Here is a 22294-nt window from a genome sequence, read left to right as displayed (position 1 = left end):
GAGGTCTGGCCTGCCCATCCCAGACTCCTGTGCTCTTAGGATGGAGCACCCGTAGCATGCATGCTCGCATGAGCGCCTGGAATTACACACTACTCTAGCTTTTGGTCCTCAAGTGCTTGCTCTGTAACCCTCCTGTGAATTTGGTCACAGTAACAACCTACTTTCTTCTTCTTTTTCAGACCCAAGCATCTCTACATTAGATTTCTATTAGGTAACATATTTGGCAACAGGTTTTATTTTTAAACATGCTTTTCATATACATTAAACCACCATCCCATATAAATGTAGCCAGGATAGTAACTTAATACAATTTATCACTCTGACTACAGTGTTCAGCAGTGTGGTCACCAAGTCGTCTCATGGACAGTCTGCCACCTGGGTTCCCTCCTCATGTCTCTGAATAAGTCATTTGTGATTTTAGAATCCCTTGCAGACTGTTGCCCAAACATTTGTAGTCTTTCATTTGTATTTGACGTGTTACTTTGTGAACTTGCCTACTTCTTTAGAAGTAGCCAGCGGGATATTCTAACTGGTTTTTTAAGAGGTGTCTCTAATGACTTTCTCAGCCATTCCTCACAGCTGTTGCTCCTGCATACGGGGCTGTAGAGCTCCAGGGAGCAGGGACTTCGTTCCATCTTGTTCTCTGTTGCATCTCTGTGTCTAGATCTCTGCCAGGCATGCTGAAAAAGGCTTAGCAAATGTTGGTAAAATTTCCTTTAAATGGAGTAAAAATGCAAAGGGACATTGCAGGATAGTTTATTCAAAGGATGACTTAATGGGATAATAGGCATCGAGTCAGATATTCACTTTCATATTTAGGCATGTTTAACACATATTTTGTTCTTTTCATGCGTGAAAATTGCAGTTCCCTTAAAATGCAGTCCTAATTTTGTATGTCTGCACATTCCTTTTTTTTTTTTTTTTTTTTTTTTTTGGAACGGAGTTTCACTCTTCTTACCCAGGCTGGAATGCAATGGCTCGATCTCGGCTCACCGCAACCTCCGCCTCCCGGGTTCAGGCAATTCTCTTGCCTCAGCCTCCTGAGTAGCTGGGATTACAGGCACGCGCCACCATGCCCAGCTAATTTTTTGTATTTTTAGTAGAGACGGGGTTTCACCATGTTGACCAGGATGGTCTCGATCTCTTGACCTCGTGATCCACCCGCCTCGGCCTCCCACAGTGCTGGGATTACAGACTTGAGCCACCGCGCCCGGCCTGTCTGCACATTTCAAATTCACTTTTTTGTTCTTGATTTTCCCAGAATTTTTTTTTTCTGGAAGGGACAGGGTCTCACTCTGTCACCCAGACTGAAGTGCAGTGGTGTGATCATAACCTACTGTAACCTCTTGACACATGGGCTCAAGCAGTCCTCCTGCCCTAGCCTCCCAGGTAGCTGGGACTCTAGGTATATGCCACCCCACCTGGCTAAGGCTTGGGGGTTTTTTATTTTGTTTTGGTTTTTTGAGAGTTGGGGACAGGTCTCACTATTTTGCCCAGACTGGTCTTGAATTCTTGCCCTCAAGTGATCCTTTGTCCTTGGTCTCCTAAAGTGCTGGAATTACAGGTGTGAGCCACTGTGCTGAGCCAGAAATAATAATTTTTAAAACAGATGTGTACTACTTCCTTGTGTTCTGCAGATCTTAACAGAGGGTGGTTTAAGGTGCCCAGGGGACATTCCAGCACCAAGTACTATATAATACCAAGATCAGAAGCTCTTCTCCATGCACACTTAAGACTTAGATGATAACCTACAATGAAACAATGGAATTTGTGCTTCCTTCAAATGTAAAATTTAATTTTTGGTATTTTGCATCTTTTTTGAAGTAAAATTTCAAATATTCAGAATATGTACTTATAATAATTGAAGAGGGATTCTCACCTCATTGAAAGCTTACGTGGACAAGTCTCGCCTGAAATAGTCATGTGAACTCAACAAAGTGAGCAGGAAACTTGCCTGACATGTGGCAGTTGCCACTGCTGGGAAACAGGGTGAGTTTGAAGCAGGAAGAGACAGGGTGGCAGAAGGTGGAGGTTTCGAGTGAGTGTGTACAAGTGAGTCCACCAGGCCACAGGCCCCGTCCTGCTCACCCCTTCCTGCAGCTCAGGAAGCATGATAGGATAGATACATTCAGTTTTCTGAAAATGTGGTAAGTTTAGTGTTTAGCAGAACTGGTCATTGAAAACCTGCTTTGCATTCTGTTTGTCAAAAATAAAAACCAACCTCTAAAGTACATTCCTCACATTTGTGAACAGTTGTGTTTCTAATCATGTGGTGTTCAAGTTCTGTAGTCTCTTGGACCTTCAAATCATGACCCTGCTCTGGATAGTACTCTGACCTTGGGCAAGTTACGGAGTCTTTGAGTACCCTCAAAGATCATACTCCAAACATAGTAGTACTGTAGGTACTAAACACAATGAAATTTGGAGTATGGAATACACAGAAAATGATGTTTGTGAGGTACTTAACCCAGTACCCAGACCTTGTGTAAACACTTAAGAGATTGAATGGTGTCATATGGATAAGGTCTTGACAAGGTTTTTGTTTTCATTTAAAGGTGAATCAGGTCTAGGAAAATCGACTCTCATAAACAGCCTGTTCCTAACTGATCTCTACCCAGAAAGAGTTATACCAGGCGCTGCAGGTAAAAACATTCCTATGTTATTTTGAGTGTAATGCTACAGGAAAGGTGCTAAAGAGTAATTAATATTTTATGCCTTAGCTCTGTGTTTTGTTTGTTCTTATTTAGCTTTGAACACAAGGAAAACACTTACATGTGGTAGGTGTGCTGCACTGAGGTCCTTGGACTTTCTTTGACATGTATCCATGGATCCATGCTCTCTGAGCTTATTTAGTCTGTAAAATGTAATAAGTAGTTTCTGCCTATATTACACATTTGATGGGAGGATTAAGTGAGAATATTTTATACCAAAAATGGTGTGTAAATCGAAGATTACTAGGAATAGGTGTTACCTAATTCATCTGCTGTCAGAAGTTCCAGCACAGTGCTTTTCTGAAAACATCCACAAACGCCTGTGGAATGAACGGGCCACACATAGTGAGAGCCTGAGACTTGGGCTGCTGCAAGAACATGTAGCTCTTCAGAATAGTTTTGAATTCAATTTTTTTTTTTTTTTTTTTGAGACAGAGTCTCGCTCAGGCGCCAGGCTGGAGTACAGTGGTGTGATCTCGGCTCACTGCAACCTCCGCCTCCTGGATTCAAGCCGTTTTTCTGTGTGAGGTTTCTTCAGTAGCTGGGACTGCAGGCGCATACCACCACGCCCGGCTAATTTTTGTATATTTAGTATATGTATATATATGCATGTTGGCCAGGATGTTCTTTAGAGATGGAGTTTCGCTCTTGTTACCCAGGCTGAAGTGCAATGGCGCGATCTCGGCTCACTGCAACCTCCTCCTCCCGGGTTGAAGCAATTCTCCTGCCTCAGCCTCCCGAGTAGCTGGGACTACATGTATCCACCAACACACCTGGCTAATTTTTGTATTTTTTAGTAGAGACGGGGTTTCACCATGTTGGCCAGGATGGTCTCAATCTCTTGACCTCGTGATCCACCCGCCTCAGCCTCCCAAAGTGCTGGGATTATAGGCGGGGGCCCCTGCGCCTGGCCTCAATTTTTAAATGAATTTGTAAATTGTTTTATTTATCTCAGGAACAGAAATTAGAATTTTTAATATTTGCATTTTTAACCTTCCTCAGTAGCACATTAATCTTAGCTTTAACATTCCGCTTTCTGACTACCCTGGATCATTCTCGCATACTCCCCGTGGTGTCTTTGGAGAACCTACCTCTTGCAGAGAGGTGGTGGACCCTGAGGCCATTTGTAAGAATGTTATTAACGTGTCCTTTCCTCTTTGCATGCTGCTTATGTTACCTATTAAGTTTGTTTCTTTTCTAGAGAAAATTGAAAGAACTGTCCAAATTGAGGCTTCAACTGTTGAAATTGAAGAGCGAGGGGTCAAGCTACGCCTGACAGTGGTGGATACCCCTGGCTATGGTGATGCTATCAACTGCAGAGATTGGTATGCACCTCCCTGCTCAGGGATCTGCATTTGTTTAATGTGCTCAAATTTATAGGTAGTGTTAATGAGTGATTATTAAGTTTGGGATAGCTGTATATAATAAAACAACTAGACAATTTAAAGCATGTTAAATATGGACTTTTAAAATAATTTAAGAATTTTATGGGGGGTAATTATTGTCTGGTACTGTAGTGATTTGAGATCACAAAGCCAACCGTCCGTAGATTGCTAGCACGAAACACCTGGATTTGAGCTGTGCCTGGTGAACAAGAGACTGTAGGACATTCTTTCTATGGAAGAAAATGAAGCCTGTTAGAGAGTGGGTTGAGTTATAGTGTCTATAAATGACTGCTCATTGGCATTGTTTTCACACAAGAAGTAGAAGATAGAGCAGTCTATCACCTGTACTGTGCAAAGAATACCACTTTTATTGTGCAAACTCCCTCCTGGTTTTAATCCTGTCAGCATAAAGCATCAACTTTCCACCATTAGAGAAAGGGGGAAGGTTCTTTTGTCTCTCTCCTACATTGGGGATTTCCCCCTTCTTAGATGTGAAAGTGCTGTGCTGTTCCCATGTCAGGTAAACGTGTTCTTGACCCGCAAAGGTCAGGAGTTTGAGATCAGCCTGACCAACATGGTGAAACCCATCTCTACTAAAAATACAATTACGTTGGATTACATGGTGGCATGCACCTGTAATCCAAGCTACTCAGGAGGCCGAGGCAGGAGAATTGCTTGAACCCGGGAGGCAGAGGTTGCAGTGAGCCGAGATCGTGCCACTGTACTCCAGCCTGGGCAACAGAGTGAGACTCCGTCTCCAAAAAAAAAAAAAAACGAAAAGGGCAGCCCTGCCTGCACGTCCTCTCTCAGGAGCATCATAGCCTATTCCATTCAGGCTTTTGACTCCCAGCACTTAGGAGCAGTTATGCTTGGCATGATTTCCAGAAACTTAGATTTGCCAAACCTAGGAGTCAGTCTTCTGTTCTCATCTTGAAAATGAATTATTAAATTATATATATTTGGGTGGGAGCACTATTTTCCTTTTGAAGTCAGGGACCTCATGTTTTATCCCCCGTGACCACTGTTAATGCTTCTGTTTCAGTTTTAAGACGATAATCTCCTACATCGATGAGCAGTTTGAGCGGTACCTGCATGACGAGAGCGGCTTGAACAGACGGCACATTGTTGATAATCGAGTGCACTGTTGCTTTTACTTCATTTCACCATTTGGACATGGGTAAGTAATTGCTTACTGTGGAGAAATGCTTTACCACATGGGTTTGTAAGTGTTACCCAAACTCTGTATTCTAATATAAGAATTAAGATAATTGAGAGAAAAAAGTTTTATATGTATTTTTCTTAAATAAGTGACACTTCTAAAATTAATTTTAGACTTAAGCCCTTAGATGTGGCGTTTATGAAGGCAATACACAACAAGGTGAATATTGTGCCTGTCATTGCAAAAGCTGACACCCTCACCCTGAAGGAACGGGAGCGGCTGAAGAAAAGGGTGAGTGAGGTTGGCCTCCTGCTCTCCCTCAGGGTGCAATTTGGGGGCATGGGGGATGAAGGAAGGAGGGTGTTTGCACCCTCAGCAGTCTGCTCAGGTGTCGGGAGGCAGGGCAGGAGGATTTTTCCTGCATTATATTGGTGGTTTTCAAGGAGAACCTAACAGTTACAAATTTTAATTTTTTCCTTCATGAAGATAAATTTCTATTCTTTAAATTATCCTTCTATTTAAAATGCTCTCGGCGAGCAGCAGTTGGTAACACACCAGCACATTTCATAGCTGTTAAATGACTCAAATATTAGAAATGTGACCTCTCCATGAAGTGTATTATTTTATCTAAACACTTTGCTGCAAATGACCCATACGAGGAGGTGTCTAAGCAGACTGGCTCTCTGTTCTGTTTGGGAACATAGCAGTTATCAGCCAGCGAAGCTCCTCTCCCCTCCAGCAGCTCCTGTGGTGCCCTGTTTTAGGGCCCTCTTCTGTGTATTTCTATAAAGCTCTTTATTGATTCTCCACTATATATTTTTTAATTCCTTTTTTCTGATTATATGCTCCTTAAGAAACATATGCTGAACTCTTAAAAATACAAATACCTAACTGAACATACCAGTACATGTGTGTAACCCCAGTTGCTGGAGCAGGTTGGGGGGGTACACCAGGCAGCTGAGGCAGGAGGATCACTTGAGCCCAGGAGTTGGAGGCCAACTTCAGCAATATAGCCAAACCCTATCTCTTAAAAAACAGTTTTTCAATAACAGAAATGCTGGCTGGGTGTGGTGGCTCACGCCTGTAATCCCAGGACTTTGGGATGCTGAGGTGGGCAGATCACCAGCAGCCTGGCCAACGTGGCAAAACTCCATCTCTAAAAAAATCACAAAAATTGACCGGGTGTGGTGGCGGGTGCCTGTAGTCCCATCTACTCAGGAGGCTGAGGCAAGAGAATCGCTTCAACCCAGGAGGTGGAGTTTGTTTGCATTCTAGCCTGGATGACAGAGCCAGACTCTGTCCCAAGAAAATAAAAAAAAAGAATTTCTATAATTACCCATAGAAAGAAGAGCTGTTAAATGTATGTCCTTTTGAACATGGCCTGTGTTTTTGTTTTTACAGAATGAAATCACATAGTAATACTAGTCTGCCATTTGATTATCCTATTTAAAAATATTCGGAAGCATTCTCATATACAGCTCTACCCTAATTCTTACTGGATGCATAGCATTCCACTGCATGAATATACTGTAACTTGTTCAGTTTCCTGTTGATGAATATTTGGCTTACTTTTTGTTTTGCTCTGGCCCCTTTTCTTCTCTTACCAAATTCACGGTTTCTTTGCCCCTTGTTGTTCCTTTTTGCTATTGATACCCTCTGCCTGGAACAGTCTTCCCTCAGATACCCATGTGGGCAACTCCCGCACTGAGCCCGGCGGTGCACACAAGATTTCACATCTCCATCCCCTGCTCTGCTGGCAGCACTCCCCACACACTGCATGAAGTATTTCTCCAGTGTATTTTTTGGCTTCTCCTGACCCCTGACTCAGGTCCTGAGATAGGAGTCTGCTTCATTGACCTATGTATTCCCAGAGTTCAGAATAAAGTCTGGCACATGATAGCTTTGTTGCATAACTGTTGTAATGAACGTCCGCGCACATCTATCTTTTCACAACTGTGTGAGCCAAACTAATTCTTAGGAAATCAGTATACATTTAAAATTTTGAAAGATGACTAAATTTGCTGTGAAATAAGTTTGTAACAATTTATATTTCCAAAGTGTACTCTTCTCTACCCCCTATAACTGTCCTGGTTATGTTACCAGTTTTTGTAATGTGTTTCTCATCTGAGAAATTGTGTCTCATTTTGATTTGCGTTTCCTTGATTGGTGATGTGAGTATCTGTCTTGGTGCTGTTGCCAGTTAGTGTCTTCTCTCAGGCTGCAGGGGCTTGGCTCCTGCTTTTTTATTGACTTAACAGATAGATGTTGACTATCACCTTGCAAGTGATTTCACCTGGCTTGACGTTGGTGTTTTCATGTTTTTCTTGGTGCTTTTTTCCAATAGCAGTTTTTAAGCAGCACGTAGTCATGTTGGCAGCCTTTCCTTCGTTGTCTCAAGTGCCTGCCGGTTTTTTAGGAAGTATTTGTACCTTTAGAAGAACACTGGAAGCATAGATGTTTTTACACTAATAAATAATTTAGCAATTCCCACTTAAGGGAACTTTACCTTTTATATTCTGTACATTAAATTTCTTTGAGGTAGAAATGGGGGTGGTGTCAGGATTAGAATGCTTTAATTTTAATCTCTAATCCTGTATGCAAAACGCGTAGAGCTTGTTCAGTTCTCGGATGTGGGCCCCACCTGTGAGGTTTGTGCGATTGGCAGCTCTGCTCCTGAAGCTTCCCTTCCTTGGCTGCTGGGCCACTGTGCTCACTTTGCTCTCTGCTGCTTTTTTCCACCTTCCTTTCTGATCCTTAAAGGTCAGTATTTCTTAATATTATTTTGATCGCATTATTTCTGTGACTTGGCAGATTTGCCCTTCCAAGTATCTTATTTCTTGTTGTGAACCACGTGTGCCCACAGGAGTCCTCTTTTGCTCACTGATGAACTCCTGTCCTTCCAACTTTCCTGTCTCTTTAAATGGTCCCACAATTCTTCCAGTCACCCAGACTGAGAAATGTGTAATTATTTGTTATTCATCACTTTCTGACTCCTCTCCTCCACTTTTAAATAGTCGGCTTACTAATGAACTCTTGCCCCTCCAAAGTATAAGCTCCATTTTAATGAGGCCAGCATAGGACAAAAGATGGGGTTGGCATGAATGGATAAAAGACCAAGAAAGGGGCCGTGAGTGAGGACAGGTGCGCAGGTTACTCTCACTGCGCAGTTTCTTCCAGAGATAAGATGGTTCCTCCCATGTAGAAAGGAGGGCCTTTTCTGCAGTGCAGACGTTGTGCTAAGAGCAAATCTCTGATCATTAAAGGCCCTTTTCAGGTCACATTAAGGATTTCCATTCTTAAAAACCAGGGATCAGATTCAGTGCAAAGTTTGAGGTCAGAATATTTTCTGCTCACATTGCTTTTGTTCTCTCTTCCCTTGATGCCCCAGGTACTGGGGTGAGACCAAACAAAACTGTGGCCTCCCTGGTGCCTGTTAGAGTGCCCACCATGTAGTGGGCATTTGAGTGCTGGGGTTTTGATTGATTGACTGATGAATGAATGCATATTTCAACTTCGGCCCAGTTCTTTCTCCCATGGAGGCCCCCCACACACTACTGCCTGTTTGATAGGTCAGATTGTGGGATGTGGCTGCTGGCTGCTGGCTGCGTCTTGAATGAAATACAGATCCCCAAGTCGCTAGCCTGGTGTTCATGGAACTCTCCACTTTGTAACTCCAGTTTTTGTTCCGTTATTCAACTGGGTGTCTTAGATTCCAGCCTTTTGAATTTCTCGTTACTCTCAAAACTCACCCTATGTGTCCTCCTCTCTGTGCCTTTGACAATGTTTTTTTTTTTTTTCATCTGGGGTACCTCCCCCTCTTCTCTGCTTATAAGACACCTGCCTGTTCTACAGGGACATCTCATGCCTGTAGCTTCTCCTGTGGTATTTGTCCTTCCTGAGAGGCTGGTTATGGTATGATTTCCATTTTAGCTGTTGTGCTGGTGCTAACATTAGTCTTACTGCTTTGTACATTGAGGGTGGTGGTGCATTATTGCTAATGTTACTTTTATTCTGTACAGAGGATCCTCAAAATTCAAATATAAGTACCTTTCTAGCAGTTTTATAAATTTATTTGACAATAACTTTCATAATTAGTTTGATTATTGACATTTGGATGACTGATACATTTCTTACATGTTGAGTTAGAATTGGCTACAATAATACATGCAGTTGACTAAAATTGATCTGGTTTTGTCATTTTATCAGATTCTGGATGAAATTGAAGAACATAACATCAAAATCTATCACTTACCTGATGCAGAATCAGATGAAGATGAAGATTTTAAAGAGCAGACTAGACTTCTCAAGGTAAGAACTGGCTTCAAATCCACAACATAAATAACTCCTGTTTACTGTTATCTATGTTAAGATGAGAGAGGTTGTCTGGGTATGTTCAGTTATGATAGTATTTTTGCTTTAAATATATTTTGAGGCCTCAAGGCAGTGGCTCATGCCTGTAATCCCAGCACTTTGGGAGGCCAAGGCGGTTGGATCAGTTGAGGCCAGGAGTTTGAGACCATCCTTGCCAACATGGTGAAATCTCACCACCACTAAACATACAAAAATTAGGTGGGTGTGGTGATGCACACCTGTAGTTCCAGCCACTCGGGAGGCTGAGGCAGGAATATCACTTGAATCCAGGAGGTGGAGATTGCAGCAAGCCGAGATCGTGCCACTGCACTCCAGCCTGACGACAGAGCGATACTCTAGTTTTGAAAAAATGAAAATAAAACTTTGATAAAGCTATCACCTAATGCTTAGAAATTTTATTGTAGGTTTAATTTGTTTTCATACAATTTGTCCCATGTGGGAAGTATCCGACGCTTTACAAGAAAATGTCGCATATCCCCAGCTTTCCAATTAAATCATGTAGTAAATAGCAATGTGTTAAGTCTGTGGTGATGTCCTTGTGTTACCAGTGAACGCTGGGGTTCCCTGTGTTGAGCCTGTCTACTCTGTGTGTGTCTTTCTAGGCCAGCATCCCATTCTCTGTGGTTGGATCCAATCAGTTGATTGAAGCCAAAGGAAAGAAGGTCAGAGGCCGCCTCTACCCCTGGGGTGTTGTGGAGGTGGAGAACCCAGAACACAACGACTTTCTGAAGCTGAGAACCATGCTCATGTAAGACATTTGGGGTGTAGCTTCTGGCAGAATTTGGCATGAAGAATATGGATTTCAAATGGGGTGTACATGTGGCCCCCAAGAGAGTTGCAGCCAGCACCTACATTGTCGTCTGCAGTGCTTCTCACATTGCAGAAGTCATGTGGGGCTGCTGCAGCTTGGTGCTGAGAGCCCTCGCCCGGGCCCTCTGTGGCACTACAAAACTAGCTCTTCCCCTGTGGCCTGTAACCTGTAGCACCTTTCCTTCCTGCTAAGATCTTACATCTTTGATGTTAAAAGGAGACAAGACCTAAACTGGGGTCTGAGAGGTCCCCAGCACTGGTAAGGAAATGATCGGGGCTCCGTAGGCCCCTGATCTGCTGCTCCAGGCCAAGCCACACCCGGCATCCTACTCTCCAGTCTGAGACTCACTGGATGGTCCTGGTTAGCTTTTTATGTCTTCCATTTATTATTAATAATTACAGATCTGACTATAAAAATAGACATTTTTTCCTGTAAAAATAAATTTTATTGCCAGACTCAGTGGTTCATGCCTGTAATCCCAGCACTTCGAGAGGCCGAGGCGGGCAGATCGCGAGGTCAGGAGTTTGAGACCAGCCTGACCAATATGGAGAAACCCCGTTTCTATTAAGAATACAAAAAAGTTAGCCGGGCGTGGTGGTGTGTGCCTGTAAACCCAGCTACTCACAGAAGGCTGAGGCAGGAGAATCACTTGAACCCCGGAGGCAGAGGTTGCAGTGAGCCAAGATCATGCCACTGTACTCCAGCCTGGGTGACAGAACGAGATTCCGTCTCAAGTAAATAAATAAATTTATTTCACGTATATGCTTTTACTCTTTAAAAAATGAGGCTGATAAATAAATTTATTTCACATATAGTTGCATTGCTTTTACTCTTGAAAAAAAGAGGCTGATAAATAAATTTATTTCACATATAGTAACATGCATACATTGCTTTTACTCTTCAATAAAAGAGACTGAGACTGGGCGCGGTGGCTCACACCTATATTCCTTGCACTGCAGGAGGCCAAGGTGGGCATATCACTTGAGGTCAGGAGTTTGAAACCAGCCTGGCCAACATGGTGAAGCCTCGTCTACTAAGAATAAAAAAATGAGTCGGGTGTGCTGGCCTGTGCCTGTAATCCCAGCTACTCAGCTACTGCTGAGGCAGGAAATTGCTTGAACCTGGGAGGCAGAGATCAAGTGAGCCTAGATCCAGCCCCTGCACTCCAGCCAGGGCAGCAAGAGCAAGACTCCATCTCAGGGAAAGAAAAAGAAAAGCTGAGAGTATTGTTTAAACTATATCTCTTTAATCAGAGGACTTCAACTGAGACTAATCTGGACAAATCAATGTTTTCATTAGCTGAAAGTTGCTACATATTTGCCACGTCTCACTTATTTTAACAATTTGTAGTGAGTTAAAGTCAGCACGATGTTACCATCCAAGCTGTGTCAAACACAATTTAATGGTTGCGTAAGAAGTTCAAGTGCACTCAGCCCCTCCAGGGCTACATCCTTGGCTGTCCTGATGCCCGTTATTGAATGGGGTGTAGAGGCTGAAGACAGGGCTTAGTGTCAATTGTGTGTTTATCACAATGTGGGACAGTGAGCCACTCCTTTGCTGTCTCAATCCATTTCCCTGGATCCCGAATAAGTAGCAATGTGTTATAATGTTTACTCATTCTTGCCTGCGTACGTATTTGAATAAGCTAGCCAATTGAAAAAAAAAAAAAAAGTGATTCATAAGATGAATGGAAGGTTAAGCTGTTGATAATATTCTTGCATCCAGAATATTAGTCCTTCACTTCATGGTCTTCTGCGTAGCGTAAGCTAACTAACTCTGCTCATATGAGAGTAATATATAAATTTTAAGTTAGAGGAGGCATGAATGTTTTAGCTACATTTCCATAAGTCCTTTAAGGAGAGTGAATTCTATTTCAGACATTGTTGACCTAAAAGTCTCTTATCATCTGTCTCATCTGCCACCCTGTAGTAGTGATGGCGTCATATGGGAATGATTGTCCCTCTGGCAGAAATCCCCCTGAGAGACTCAGTCCAGACCTGTGTTTGTGTATGTCATTTACTGGGGAAGAAAGGCAGAGCTACATCTCACTAGACACTTCCACGGCTGTACTCCTTATCCTGAAATCCCAACAGCTTTATGTACAGTTTACCAAGTTATTGTAATTACTGCTGTTTCTTCTATGTACTTGATGGGTGATTTTTTTTCTAATGAGAATGTCAAACGCATGAGGCCATTCTGGTGCATTCCTCTTCTCTTTCAGCACCCACATGCAGGATCTCCAGGAGGTGACCCAGGACCTTCATTATGAAAACTTCCGTTCTGAGAGACTCAAGAGAGGCGGCAGGTAATCACGCTGCGCCTTGTCCTCAGTTTTGTGTCACCCTGAGTCACGATGTTCCTCCTTCTCCATGTGTTTAGCTCAGCCTTCTTGACCACTCAGCAACATGGTTTGGTTTTCTACTGAAAAGTTGTTTATAAAAGAGCTGTTAATTTAATCAGATTATGTTCTTTTAGCCTTTTAAAGAAAAAGTGCCCTTGATGATGTCCACATAAAAACTTGAGGCCAGCATGGTGGCTCATGCCTGTAATCCTAGCACCTTGGGATACCAAGGCAGGTAGATTGCTTCAGCTCAGGAGTTTTGAGACCATGGGATTACATGATGAAATCCCATCTGTACAAAAATTTAAAAAAATTTGAATTTAGTCAGGCATGGTGGCACAGGCCTGTAATCCCAGCTACTCTGGAAGCTGAGTTGGGAGGAGCAGTTGAGCCTGGGAGATGCAGCGAGCCATAATTGCACCGCTGTACTTTATCCGGGCAATAGAACCAGACCCTATCCCAGAACAAGCAGACAAAAACTTTAGAGGGAAAAGCCAGAGACTTGTGTTGAGTACGTCTTCAAAAGCATTGCTCTGTATAGGAGGACAGACTTGTTGCCAGTAAGAAAGTGCAGCGCCCGAGTTAAGGGTGAGGCCGGGATGAGTGGCTTCCAAGCAGCCAGTGACTATTGAAGCAAGCAGTGTCAATCTTCGCAAAGTCCTACGGCCACCCTCACTCACATTTTGTTTTTTACCATTCTAATACGTTTTTATATAAGTTTTCTTGGAGGCCAAGGCAAGTGGATCACTTGAGCCCAGAAGTTTGAGACCAGCCCTGGCAACATAGGGAGACCTCACCTCTATAGCAAATTATTATTATTATTATTTTTTTTTTTTTTTTGAGACGGAGTTTCGCTCTTGTTACCCAGGCTGGAGTGCAGTGGCGCGATCTCGGCTCACCACAACCTCCGCCTCCTGGGTTCAGGCAGTCCTCCTGCCTCGGCCTCCTGAGTAGCTGGGACTACAGGCACGCGCCACCATGCCCAGCTAATTTTTTGTAGTTTTAGTAGAGACGGGGTTTCACCATGTTGACCAGGATGGTCTCGATCTCTTGACCTCGTGATCCACCCGCCTCGGCCTCCCAAAGTGCTGGGATTACAGGCTTGAGCCACTGCGCCCAGCCTTATAGCAAATTATTTTAAGTTAGCCAGGTGTGGTGGTGCATGCCTCTGCTCCTTCCTTAAGTACAGTGACTACATTTGTATTCATAAAGAATAACTTAAAGCAGATTTTTCAGGTAATACCTATTTTCTTTTTCTTTTTTTTTTTGTGAGATGGAGTCTCATCTGTCACCCAGGCTGGAGTGTGGTGGCATAATCTTGGCTCACTGCAACCTCCGACTCCCTGGTTCGAGCAGTTCTCCTGCCTCGGCCTCCTGAGTAGCTGAGACTACAGCCCACCACCACGCCCGGCTAATTTTTGTATTTTTAGTAGAGACGGGTTTTCACCATGCTGGCGAGGATAGTCTCAATCTCCTGGCCTCGTAGTCCACCCACCTCAGCCTCCCACAGCGCTGGGGTTACAGGTGTGAGCCACTGCACCTGACCAATAATACCTGTTTTTTGAGTGGGTAAAAGCAAGTGTTGTCACTCAAGCTTAGAGTAAGAAAAGTCTCTTGAATGTTCCATTTAGTATTATTTGTCCTTTTTTTTTTTTTTTAATCTTTTTGTTCCCTTTTTATTCATTATATCTTTAATTAGAAAAATGATAGTCCTGGCGCAGTGGCTCACGCCTGTATTCCCAGCACTCTGGGACTCCAAGGCAAGCAGATTACTTGAGGGCAGGAGTTCAAGACCAGCCTGGCCAACATGGCGAAACTCCGTCTCTACTAAACATAAAAAAAATTAGCTGGGCATGGCAGCATGCGCCTATAGTCCCAGCTGCCTGGTAGGCTACGATGGGAGAATTGCTTGAACCTAGGAGGTGGAGGTTGCAGTGAGCTGAGATCATGTCACTGCACTCCAGCCTGGACAACAGAGCGACACACTATCTCAATTTAAAATGGAAAAAAAAAAAAAAAGAAAAATGATAAATACATGTCATTTTAAATTTTAAAGTAGGATTTTGGGGGTGGGGGATCAGAAATAACTATTTGTTACAGTGTTATAATTCTGATTTCTTTAAATTCTTAGGAAAGTGGAGAACGAGGACATGAATAAAGATCAGATCTTGCTGGAAAAGGAAGCTGAGGTAAGTTAAGTAGAAAAGTACTTTTTTTTTTTTTTTTGGAGACAGAGTTTTGCTTTGTTGTCCAGGCTAGAGTGCAGTGGCATGATCTCGGCTCACTGCAACCTCTGCCTCCCGGGTTCAAGCGATTCTCCTGCCTCAGCCTCCCAAGTAGCTGGGATTACATGCCTGGCTAGTTTTTGTATTTTTAATAAAGACGAGGTGTCACCATGTTGGCCAGGCTGGTCTTAAACTCCTGACCTTAGATGATCTGCCCACCTTGGCCTCCCAAAGTGCTGGGATTAAAGATGTTAGCTGCCGCACCCAGCCAAAAAGTACTATTCTTAATGACTAAAGCAATTTCTTTTCATCCATAAATGTCACTGGTAATTAGTTTTTCTTTTTCAATTTGTTGAGGAGGATACATGTGACTTTTATTACTGTATATATCCATTTATATATTATAATGTACAAACATACATACATAATGGTTCATATATTTAGCCAAAACATTTTGGAGGCAATTTAGTAATGTCACTGATTTTTTTTTTTTTTTTTTGAGACGGAGTTTCGCTCTTGTTACCCAGGCTGGAGTGCAATGGCCCAACCTCAGCTCACCGCAACCTCCGCCTCCTGGGTTCAGGCAATTCTCCTGCCTCAGCCTCCTGAGTAGCTGGGATTACAGGCACGCGCCACCATGCCCAGCTAATTTTTTGTATTTTTAGTAGAGACGGGGTTTCACCATGTTGACCAGGATGGTCTGGATCTCTTGACCTCGTGATCCACCCGCCTCGGCCTCCCAAAGTGCTGGGATTACAGGCTTGAGCTACCGCGCCCGGCCTGATTTTTGTAAGTAGAGCATAAATATGGAAATATGCTCTGTTGTAAAGGTGGCATTCAGATTTGCTGGAGTTTTGGAAGTCAAACACATTATTCAGTAAACAATAGGATCATAATGGGCCAGCCTTTTGGAAACAAAAAGAAAATGCTTCTTTGGTCAAATTAATTCAATAATGATCAAATATTTAGATGTTAAAAATAACCACAAAGTTACCTGAAGAAAATGTAGGTGAATGTTTCATAATGCTTTCCTGGAGGCATTTCTGAACACATATAAAGCATAATGACAAGGATAAAGATGAATTGACATTCACTGTTTGTGGACAGGCACTGTGCACACTTGTAGTCCCAGCACTTTAGGAGGAGGATAACTTGATGCCAGGCATTCAAGACCAGCTAGGGCAACAGAGTGAGACTCCATCTCTACAAAAAAAATGACAAAATAATTAACCATGCATGGCAGCACGCACCTGTAGTCCCAGCTACTTGGGAAGCTGAGGCGGAAGGATCTCCTGAGCCCAGGAGTTTGAGGATATAGTGAGCTGTGATTGTTCCACTGCAGTCTAGCCGGGGCAAAAGATCAAGATCCCATCACTTAAAAAATCTATATATGTGACACGCAAGGGGAAATTTAAATAAATAAATAACATATATGTTTACACATATATATTATTTTCATTGGTAGGCCTTCATTGCCCTCCAGAAAAGCTGATTCATTCCCATACCCCTTTACGTTTCATTTCCCACTGTCATCAGTCTCTTTCCCCCTATTTAAGGTTAGAAAATTTCTCATATTGTGTTATCTTTCTTCGGTTATTGTTACTGTTTACTGAGAATTTCTTTTTTATTTGGGTTGGATATTCGTATCATTTACTTGGTTTTCTCTTTAGCTATTGGTCCTTTTAGGAATATGAAATAGGAGTGGTGAGAGAGGGCATCCTTGTCTTGTGCTGGTTTTCAAAGGGAATGCTTCCATTTTTTGCTCATTCAGTATGATATTGGCTGTGGGTTTGTCATAAATAGCTCTTATTATTGATTGGTAAGAAGCCTTTATATAATAACTGGGTTATGTTTTGGGAAAGTGTAGAAGTTGAAATTTTAGGAATCACGGAACACCCAGAAATAATGCTGAGACAGCAAACTGCGAAAACCTGTAATGTGTCCGGTGTACACTGTGTCCGCAGCTCCGCCGCATGCAGGAGATGATCGCTAGGATGCAGGCGCAGATGCAGCTACAGATGCAGGGCGGGGACGGCGACGGCGGGGCTCTCGGGCACCACGTGTGAGGTAATGTACACTCCGGGAGGTCAGAGGCGGGCCCTGGTGTCCCTGAGCCTGGAAGACAGGCAGTTGTTACCGGCATGATATTGTGTGAAATATGACGGGCTCCTCCTCAAGCGTTACCAATGCTTTGCATTTTGAAGTTGTCATTAACTCCATCACTAGTCTCAAACAAGAAAGGTTTACTCCTGAAGAACAGAAGCCACTGCTTTGCCACCTACTTTCTAGTAAAGATTTTTCATATTTTTCTCTTTTTTTTAAATTGTACTTTAAGCTCTGTAGTACATGTGCAGAACATGCAGGTTTGTTATGTAGGTTGGCCATATCCGTCACCCCGTCATCTACATTAGGTATTTCTCCTACTACTGTCCCTACCCTGGCCCCCCACCACACCCCCCAACAGTCCTGGTGTGTGATGTTTCCCTTCCTGTGTCCATGTGTTCTCATTGTTCAACTCCCACTTAGGAGTGAGAACATGTGGTGTTTGGTTTTCTGTTCCTGTGTTAGTTTGTTAAGGTTGATGGTTTCCAGCTTCATCCATGTCTCTGCAAAGGACATGAACTCATCCTTTATTATGGCTCCATAGTATTCTGTGGTGTATATGTGCCACATTTTCTTTGTCCAGTCTATCATTGATGGGCATATGGGTTGGTTCCAAGTCTTTGCTATTGTGAACAGTGTTGCAGTAAACATACGTGTGCATGTGTCTTTGTAATAGAAGATTTATAATTCTTTGGACATATACCCAAAGAATTGTAATGGGATTGCTGGGTCAAATGGTGTTTCTAGTTCTAGATCCTTTAGGAATCGCCACACTGTCTTCCACAATGATTGACCTAATTTACGCTCCCACCAACAGTGTAAAAGCATTCCTATTTCTCCAGATCCTCTCCAGCATCCATTGTCTCCTGACTTTTTAATGATCGCCATTCTAACTGGCACGACATGGTATCTCAATGTGGTTTTAATTTGCATTTCTCTAATGACCAGTGATGATGAGCATTTTTTCATGTTTGTTGGCCTCATATATGTCTTCTTTTGAGAAGTGTCTGTTCATATCCTTTGCCCACTTTTTGATGGGGTTATTCTTTCCAATAAATTTAAGTTCTTTATAGATTCTGAACATGAGCCCTTTGTCAGATGGGTGGGCTGCAAACATTTTCTCCCATTCTGTAGGTTGCCTGTTTATGCTGATGATAGTTTCTTTTGCTGTACAGAAGCTCTTCAGTTTAATTAGATCCCATTTGTCTATTTTGACTTTTGTTGCCATCGCTTTTGGTGTTTTAGTCATGAAGCCTTTGCTCATGCCTATGTCCTGTAAGGTATTGCCTAGGTTTTCTTCTAGGGTTTTTATGGTTTTAGGTCTTATGTTTAAATGTTTAATCCATCTTGATTTAATGTTTGCAAGGTGTAAGGAAGGGGTCCAGGTTCAGCTTTCTGCACATGGCTAGCCACTTTTCCCAGCACCACTTATTAAATAGGGAGTCCTTTCTCCATTGCTTTTGTCAGGTTTGTCAAAGGTCAGATGGTTGTAGGTGTGTGGCCTTGTTTCTGAGGCCTCTGTTGTGTTCCATTGGCCTATATATCTGTTTTGGTACCAGTACCATGCTGTTCTGGTTACTGTAGCCCTGTAGCATAGTTTGAAGTTAGGTAGCCTGATGCCTCCAGCTTTGTTTTTTTTGTTTTTTTATTTTTGCTTAGAGTTGTCTTGGCTATGTGGGCTCTTTTTTGATTCCATATGCAACTTAAGGTGGTTTTTCCCAGTTCTGTGAAGAAAGTCGGTGGTAGCTTGATGGAGATAGCATTGAATCTATAGATTACTTTGGGCAGTATGGCCATTTTCACGATATAGATTCTTCCTAATCATGAGCATCTGTTTGTGTTCTCTCATTTCCTTGAGCAGTGGTTTGTACCTCTCCTTGAAGAGGTCCTTCACATCCCTTGGAAGTTGTATTCTTAGGTATTTAATTCTCTTCGTAGCAGTTGTGAATGGGAGCTCACTCATGATTTGGCTCTTTCTTTGTCTGTTATTGGTGTATAGGAATGTTTGTGATTTTTTTCACATTGATTTTGTATCCTGAGACTTTGCCGAAGTTGTTTATAGTTTAAGGAGATTTTGGGCTGAGACAATGGGGTCTTCTAAATATGCAATCATGTTGTCTGTAAATAGACACAATTTGACTTCCTCTTCACCTACTTGAATACCCTTTATTCTTTCTCTTGCCTGATTGCCCTGGCCAGAACTTCCAATACTGTGTTGAATAGGAGTGGTGAGAGAAGGCATTCTTGTCTTGTGCCAGTTTTCAAAGGGAATGCTTTCAGTTTTTGCCCATTCAGTATGATATTGGCTGTGGGTTTGTCATAAATAGCTCTTATTGTTTTGAGGTACGTTTCATCAGTACCTAGTTTATTGAGAGTTTTTAGCATATGAAAGGTTGTTGAATTTTGTCAAAGGCCTTTTCTGCATCTCTTGAGGTAATCGTGGTTTTTGTCTTTGGTTCTGTTTATGTGGTGAATTACATTTATTGATTTGCGTGTGTTGAACCAGCCTTGCATCCCAGGGATGAAGCCGACTTTATTGTGATGGATAAGCTTCTTGATGTGCTGTTGGATTCGGTTTGCCAGTGTTTTATTGAGGATTTTCACATTGATGTTCATCAGGGATATTGGCCTGAAATTTTCTTTTTTAGTTGTGTGTCTGCCAGGTTTTGGTGTCAGGATAATGTTGGCCTCATAAAATGAGTTAGCCCTTATCAGAGCTCGAACACTGTTTTGGGAAATCCACTGCTCTCTTCAGAGCTGCCAGGCAGGGATGTTTAGGTCTGCTGAAGCTGTACCCATTATCACCCCTTTTCCCAGATGTTCTGTCCCAGGAAGGTGGGGGCTTTATTTATAAGTCCCTGATGGGCTGCTGCCTTTTTTTAGAGATGATCTGCTCAGCAAGAACATCTAGTGAGACAGTGCCTGCAGCTGGTGAGCTGTGTTGGGCTCCGCCCAGTTCGGATTTCCCAGCAGCTTTGCTTACACTGTGGGGTAAGCAAACCCCTACTGGAGCCTACAGGAGCCTCAGCAAAGGCAAACGCCCCTCCCCCTACGGAGCTCGAACCGCCTAGGTCAGGCCCAGGCTGCTGTGCCAGCTGCTTGGATTTCCAGCCAGTGGATCTCAGCTTGCTGGTCTCCATGGCAGTAGGACCCGCCGAGCCAGAACACTTGGCTCCCTGGCCTCAGCCCCCTTTCCAGGGGAGTGAACAGTTCTCAGGCACCCGAGAGACAAAACTGGGGTATGAAAAAAAAATTGCCGCAACTAGCTTGGTTTCTCCCCAAATGGCCACCCAGTTTTCTGCGGCAAACCCAGGGCTCTGTTGTGTAGGTACGAGAGGAAATCTCCTGGTCTGCAGGCTGTGAAGACCGTGAGAAAAGCACAATATCTGGGCCGGAGTGCAGGAAACAGTTCCTGGTGGCTTCCCTTGACTAGGAGAGGGAGCTCCAGGTCCCTTGTGCTTCCCAAGTGAGGCAACGCCCCACCCTGCTTCTGCTCACCTTCCTTGGGCTGCACCCACTGTCCAACCAGCCCCAATGAGATGAACCTGGTACCTCAGTTGGAAATGTGGAAATCACACCCATCTTCTGCATTGAACTCACTGGGAGCTGTGCACCGGAGCTGTTTCTATTTGGCCATCTTGCCCAGGGACCTCTTTTTTTTTTTTTTTTTTTAATAATTTCAACTTTTATTTTTGGGGTACATTTGCAGGTTATTTTACAGGTTTGCAAATAACGATCAACATTAGAAGGAAATTATGTATTAAAATACTTTTATTAGTTGTATTATTGGAAATGTGTTAATCGTTAAAACAACTCTTTAAAGGGAATAAAATTGTGTTACTGAAACAGCTTGTCCAGATTAAAAGTAAAGATGGCACAAGGAGGAAGGGTTATGCCAGGTAGATACGGATTTTCTGGCTGGAGACTGCTGACCTCCTGTTTCTCAGACAGCTCTGTCCCGACTGACGGTCATTAGCAAGTAGATGTCTGGCAGGGTGTATACTGGTCTGCCTGCTTGAAAAAAATCTGCAGACAACAGAGACTCAGGACCAGGAAAAGGCACATGCCCACTACCCTGTATCTTACGGACAGGCAGGCTCTCTAGTCTGTCCAGCTGGCCACTCCCGTCACTTGCCTGAGGAAAAGCATGAAAGGTAAAGTCAGGTAACGACCTAAAAGTCCAAAGAAGAGAGCAGGTCACATGGAGCTGGGGTAAAGGCAAACCTTATACAAGATACCTGATGAGAGCTTGAAAGAGAGTTTGAGTTGGCCGAGATATGAGGATCAGACACTGGGGATTTGATAGAAGGTCTCCACAATTCGAGCACCTCATTCTGGAAGCATGAGGGTGTTCATGAAAACAGGGAGTGGGCTTGAGCCTTCACCGACACATGGCAGGGTTAGGGTTGGGCAGAAGGCAGGGAGTCTAGAGGCCTCCATGGCATGTGGATAGGTGACTGAGGAAGGACCCAGAGTGCCTTGCTGGAGCCTCAGTCACCAAACCCTCGTGCAGCTTACTGGGAAAGATGCTCATTGTGAAATACAATATTGACGCAAAATGCACACAAACACATGCGTACAGTTTAATAAGATACTGTAAGGAAGGCGTCCGTGTCACCCTCAGCCGGGTCCAAGTTGCTTGCTTTCCTTTCATCATCACATTGACACCTTAGGATAGTCCTGAGGGTTTGTGCTGAGTTGAGCTTTACTCATAAGGAAATAGTTGCGGCTCCAAGAGTTTAAAATGATTTGCTGCTGATCATATAACTTTTAAACAGTGGCCTGCTGACTGTAGAGGCTGATCCTGTATAAGCAGACATGCCATGTGACTGGGGAAGTCAGGGTGCAGTGGAAAGAGACAAGGGGGCCTCAGGGATGCAGCTCATTTGAAGCAGGAGGCAGTGATAGCTGTTTGCTCATTTTCTCTGAGCTTCTGGCTTCCAACCTTTATGGAATGAAAATTTTGCTTTTAGATAGATAAAATTTTATTTCTGTATACTTTTTAGTTTTGCAGCATTTCCAGTCTCCATGAGCCTCATAAGTGGTGTTTTGATTTCATTAACTCTGTGGTCATGTAAACCCTCCTGTTTGCTCAGTTTATGCCCCGGAGAAAAGTAGAGCTGTTAATGATCAGCACGGCCAACATTGCCTCACTCCCACTTACATATGTTTTGTTTTCTTTTTTCCA

General features: G+C 43.2%; 1 protein-coding gene across 3 annotated transcripts in view; it reads left to right on the top strand.

The window, feature by feature from the left end:
• Positions 1-22294, top strand: part of SEPTIN2 (septin 2) — a 40852-nt gene that overhangs the window by 16531 nt on the left and 2027 nt on the right. Inside the window, exons 4-12 of one of the 3 annotated variants that reach the window (XM_032269522.1) lie at positions 2556-2642; positions 3913-4036; positions 5139-5273; positions 5429-5546; positions 9462-9563; positions 10229-10374; positions 12659-12742; positions 14910-14967; positions 16968-17070. In XM_032269522.1, coding sequence (XP_032125413.1) covers positions 2556-2642; positions 3913-4036; positions 5139-5273; positions 5429-5546; positions 9462-9563; positions 10229-10374; positions 12659-12742; positions 14910-14967; positions 16968-17069 — 956 coding nt within the window. In that variant the 3' untranslated portion in view covers position 17070. Of the gene's footprint in view, positions 1-2555; positions 2643-3912; positions 4037-4384; positions 4617-5138; positions 5274-5428; positions 5547-9461; positions 9564-10228; positions 10375-12658; positions 12743-14909; positions 14968-16967; positions 17071-22294 lie in introns of those variants that run through there. The other 2 variants (XM_032269523.1, XM_032269524.1) reach the window with 2 other exon arrangements.

The sequence above is a fragment of the Sapajus apella genome, unplaced genomic scaffold (assembly GCF_009761245.1).
Source record: "Sapajus apella isolate SASKATOON/1434 unplaced genomic scaffold, GSC_monkey_1.0 scaffold194, whole genome shotgun sequence".
Taxonomy (NCBI): Eukaryota; Metazoa; Chordata; class Mammalia; order Primates; family Cebidae; genus Sapajus; species Sapajus apella.
Note: the sequence above shows the minus strand (reverse complement) of the source record. Positions and strands in the feature narration are given on the sequence as shown.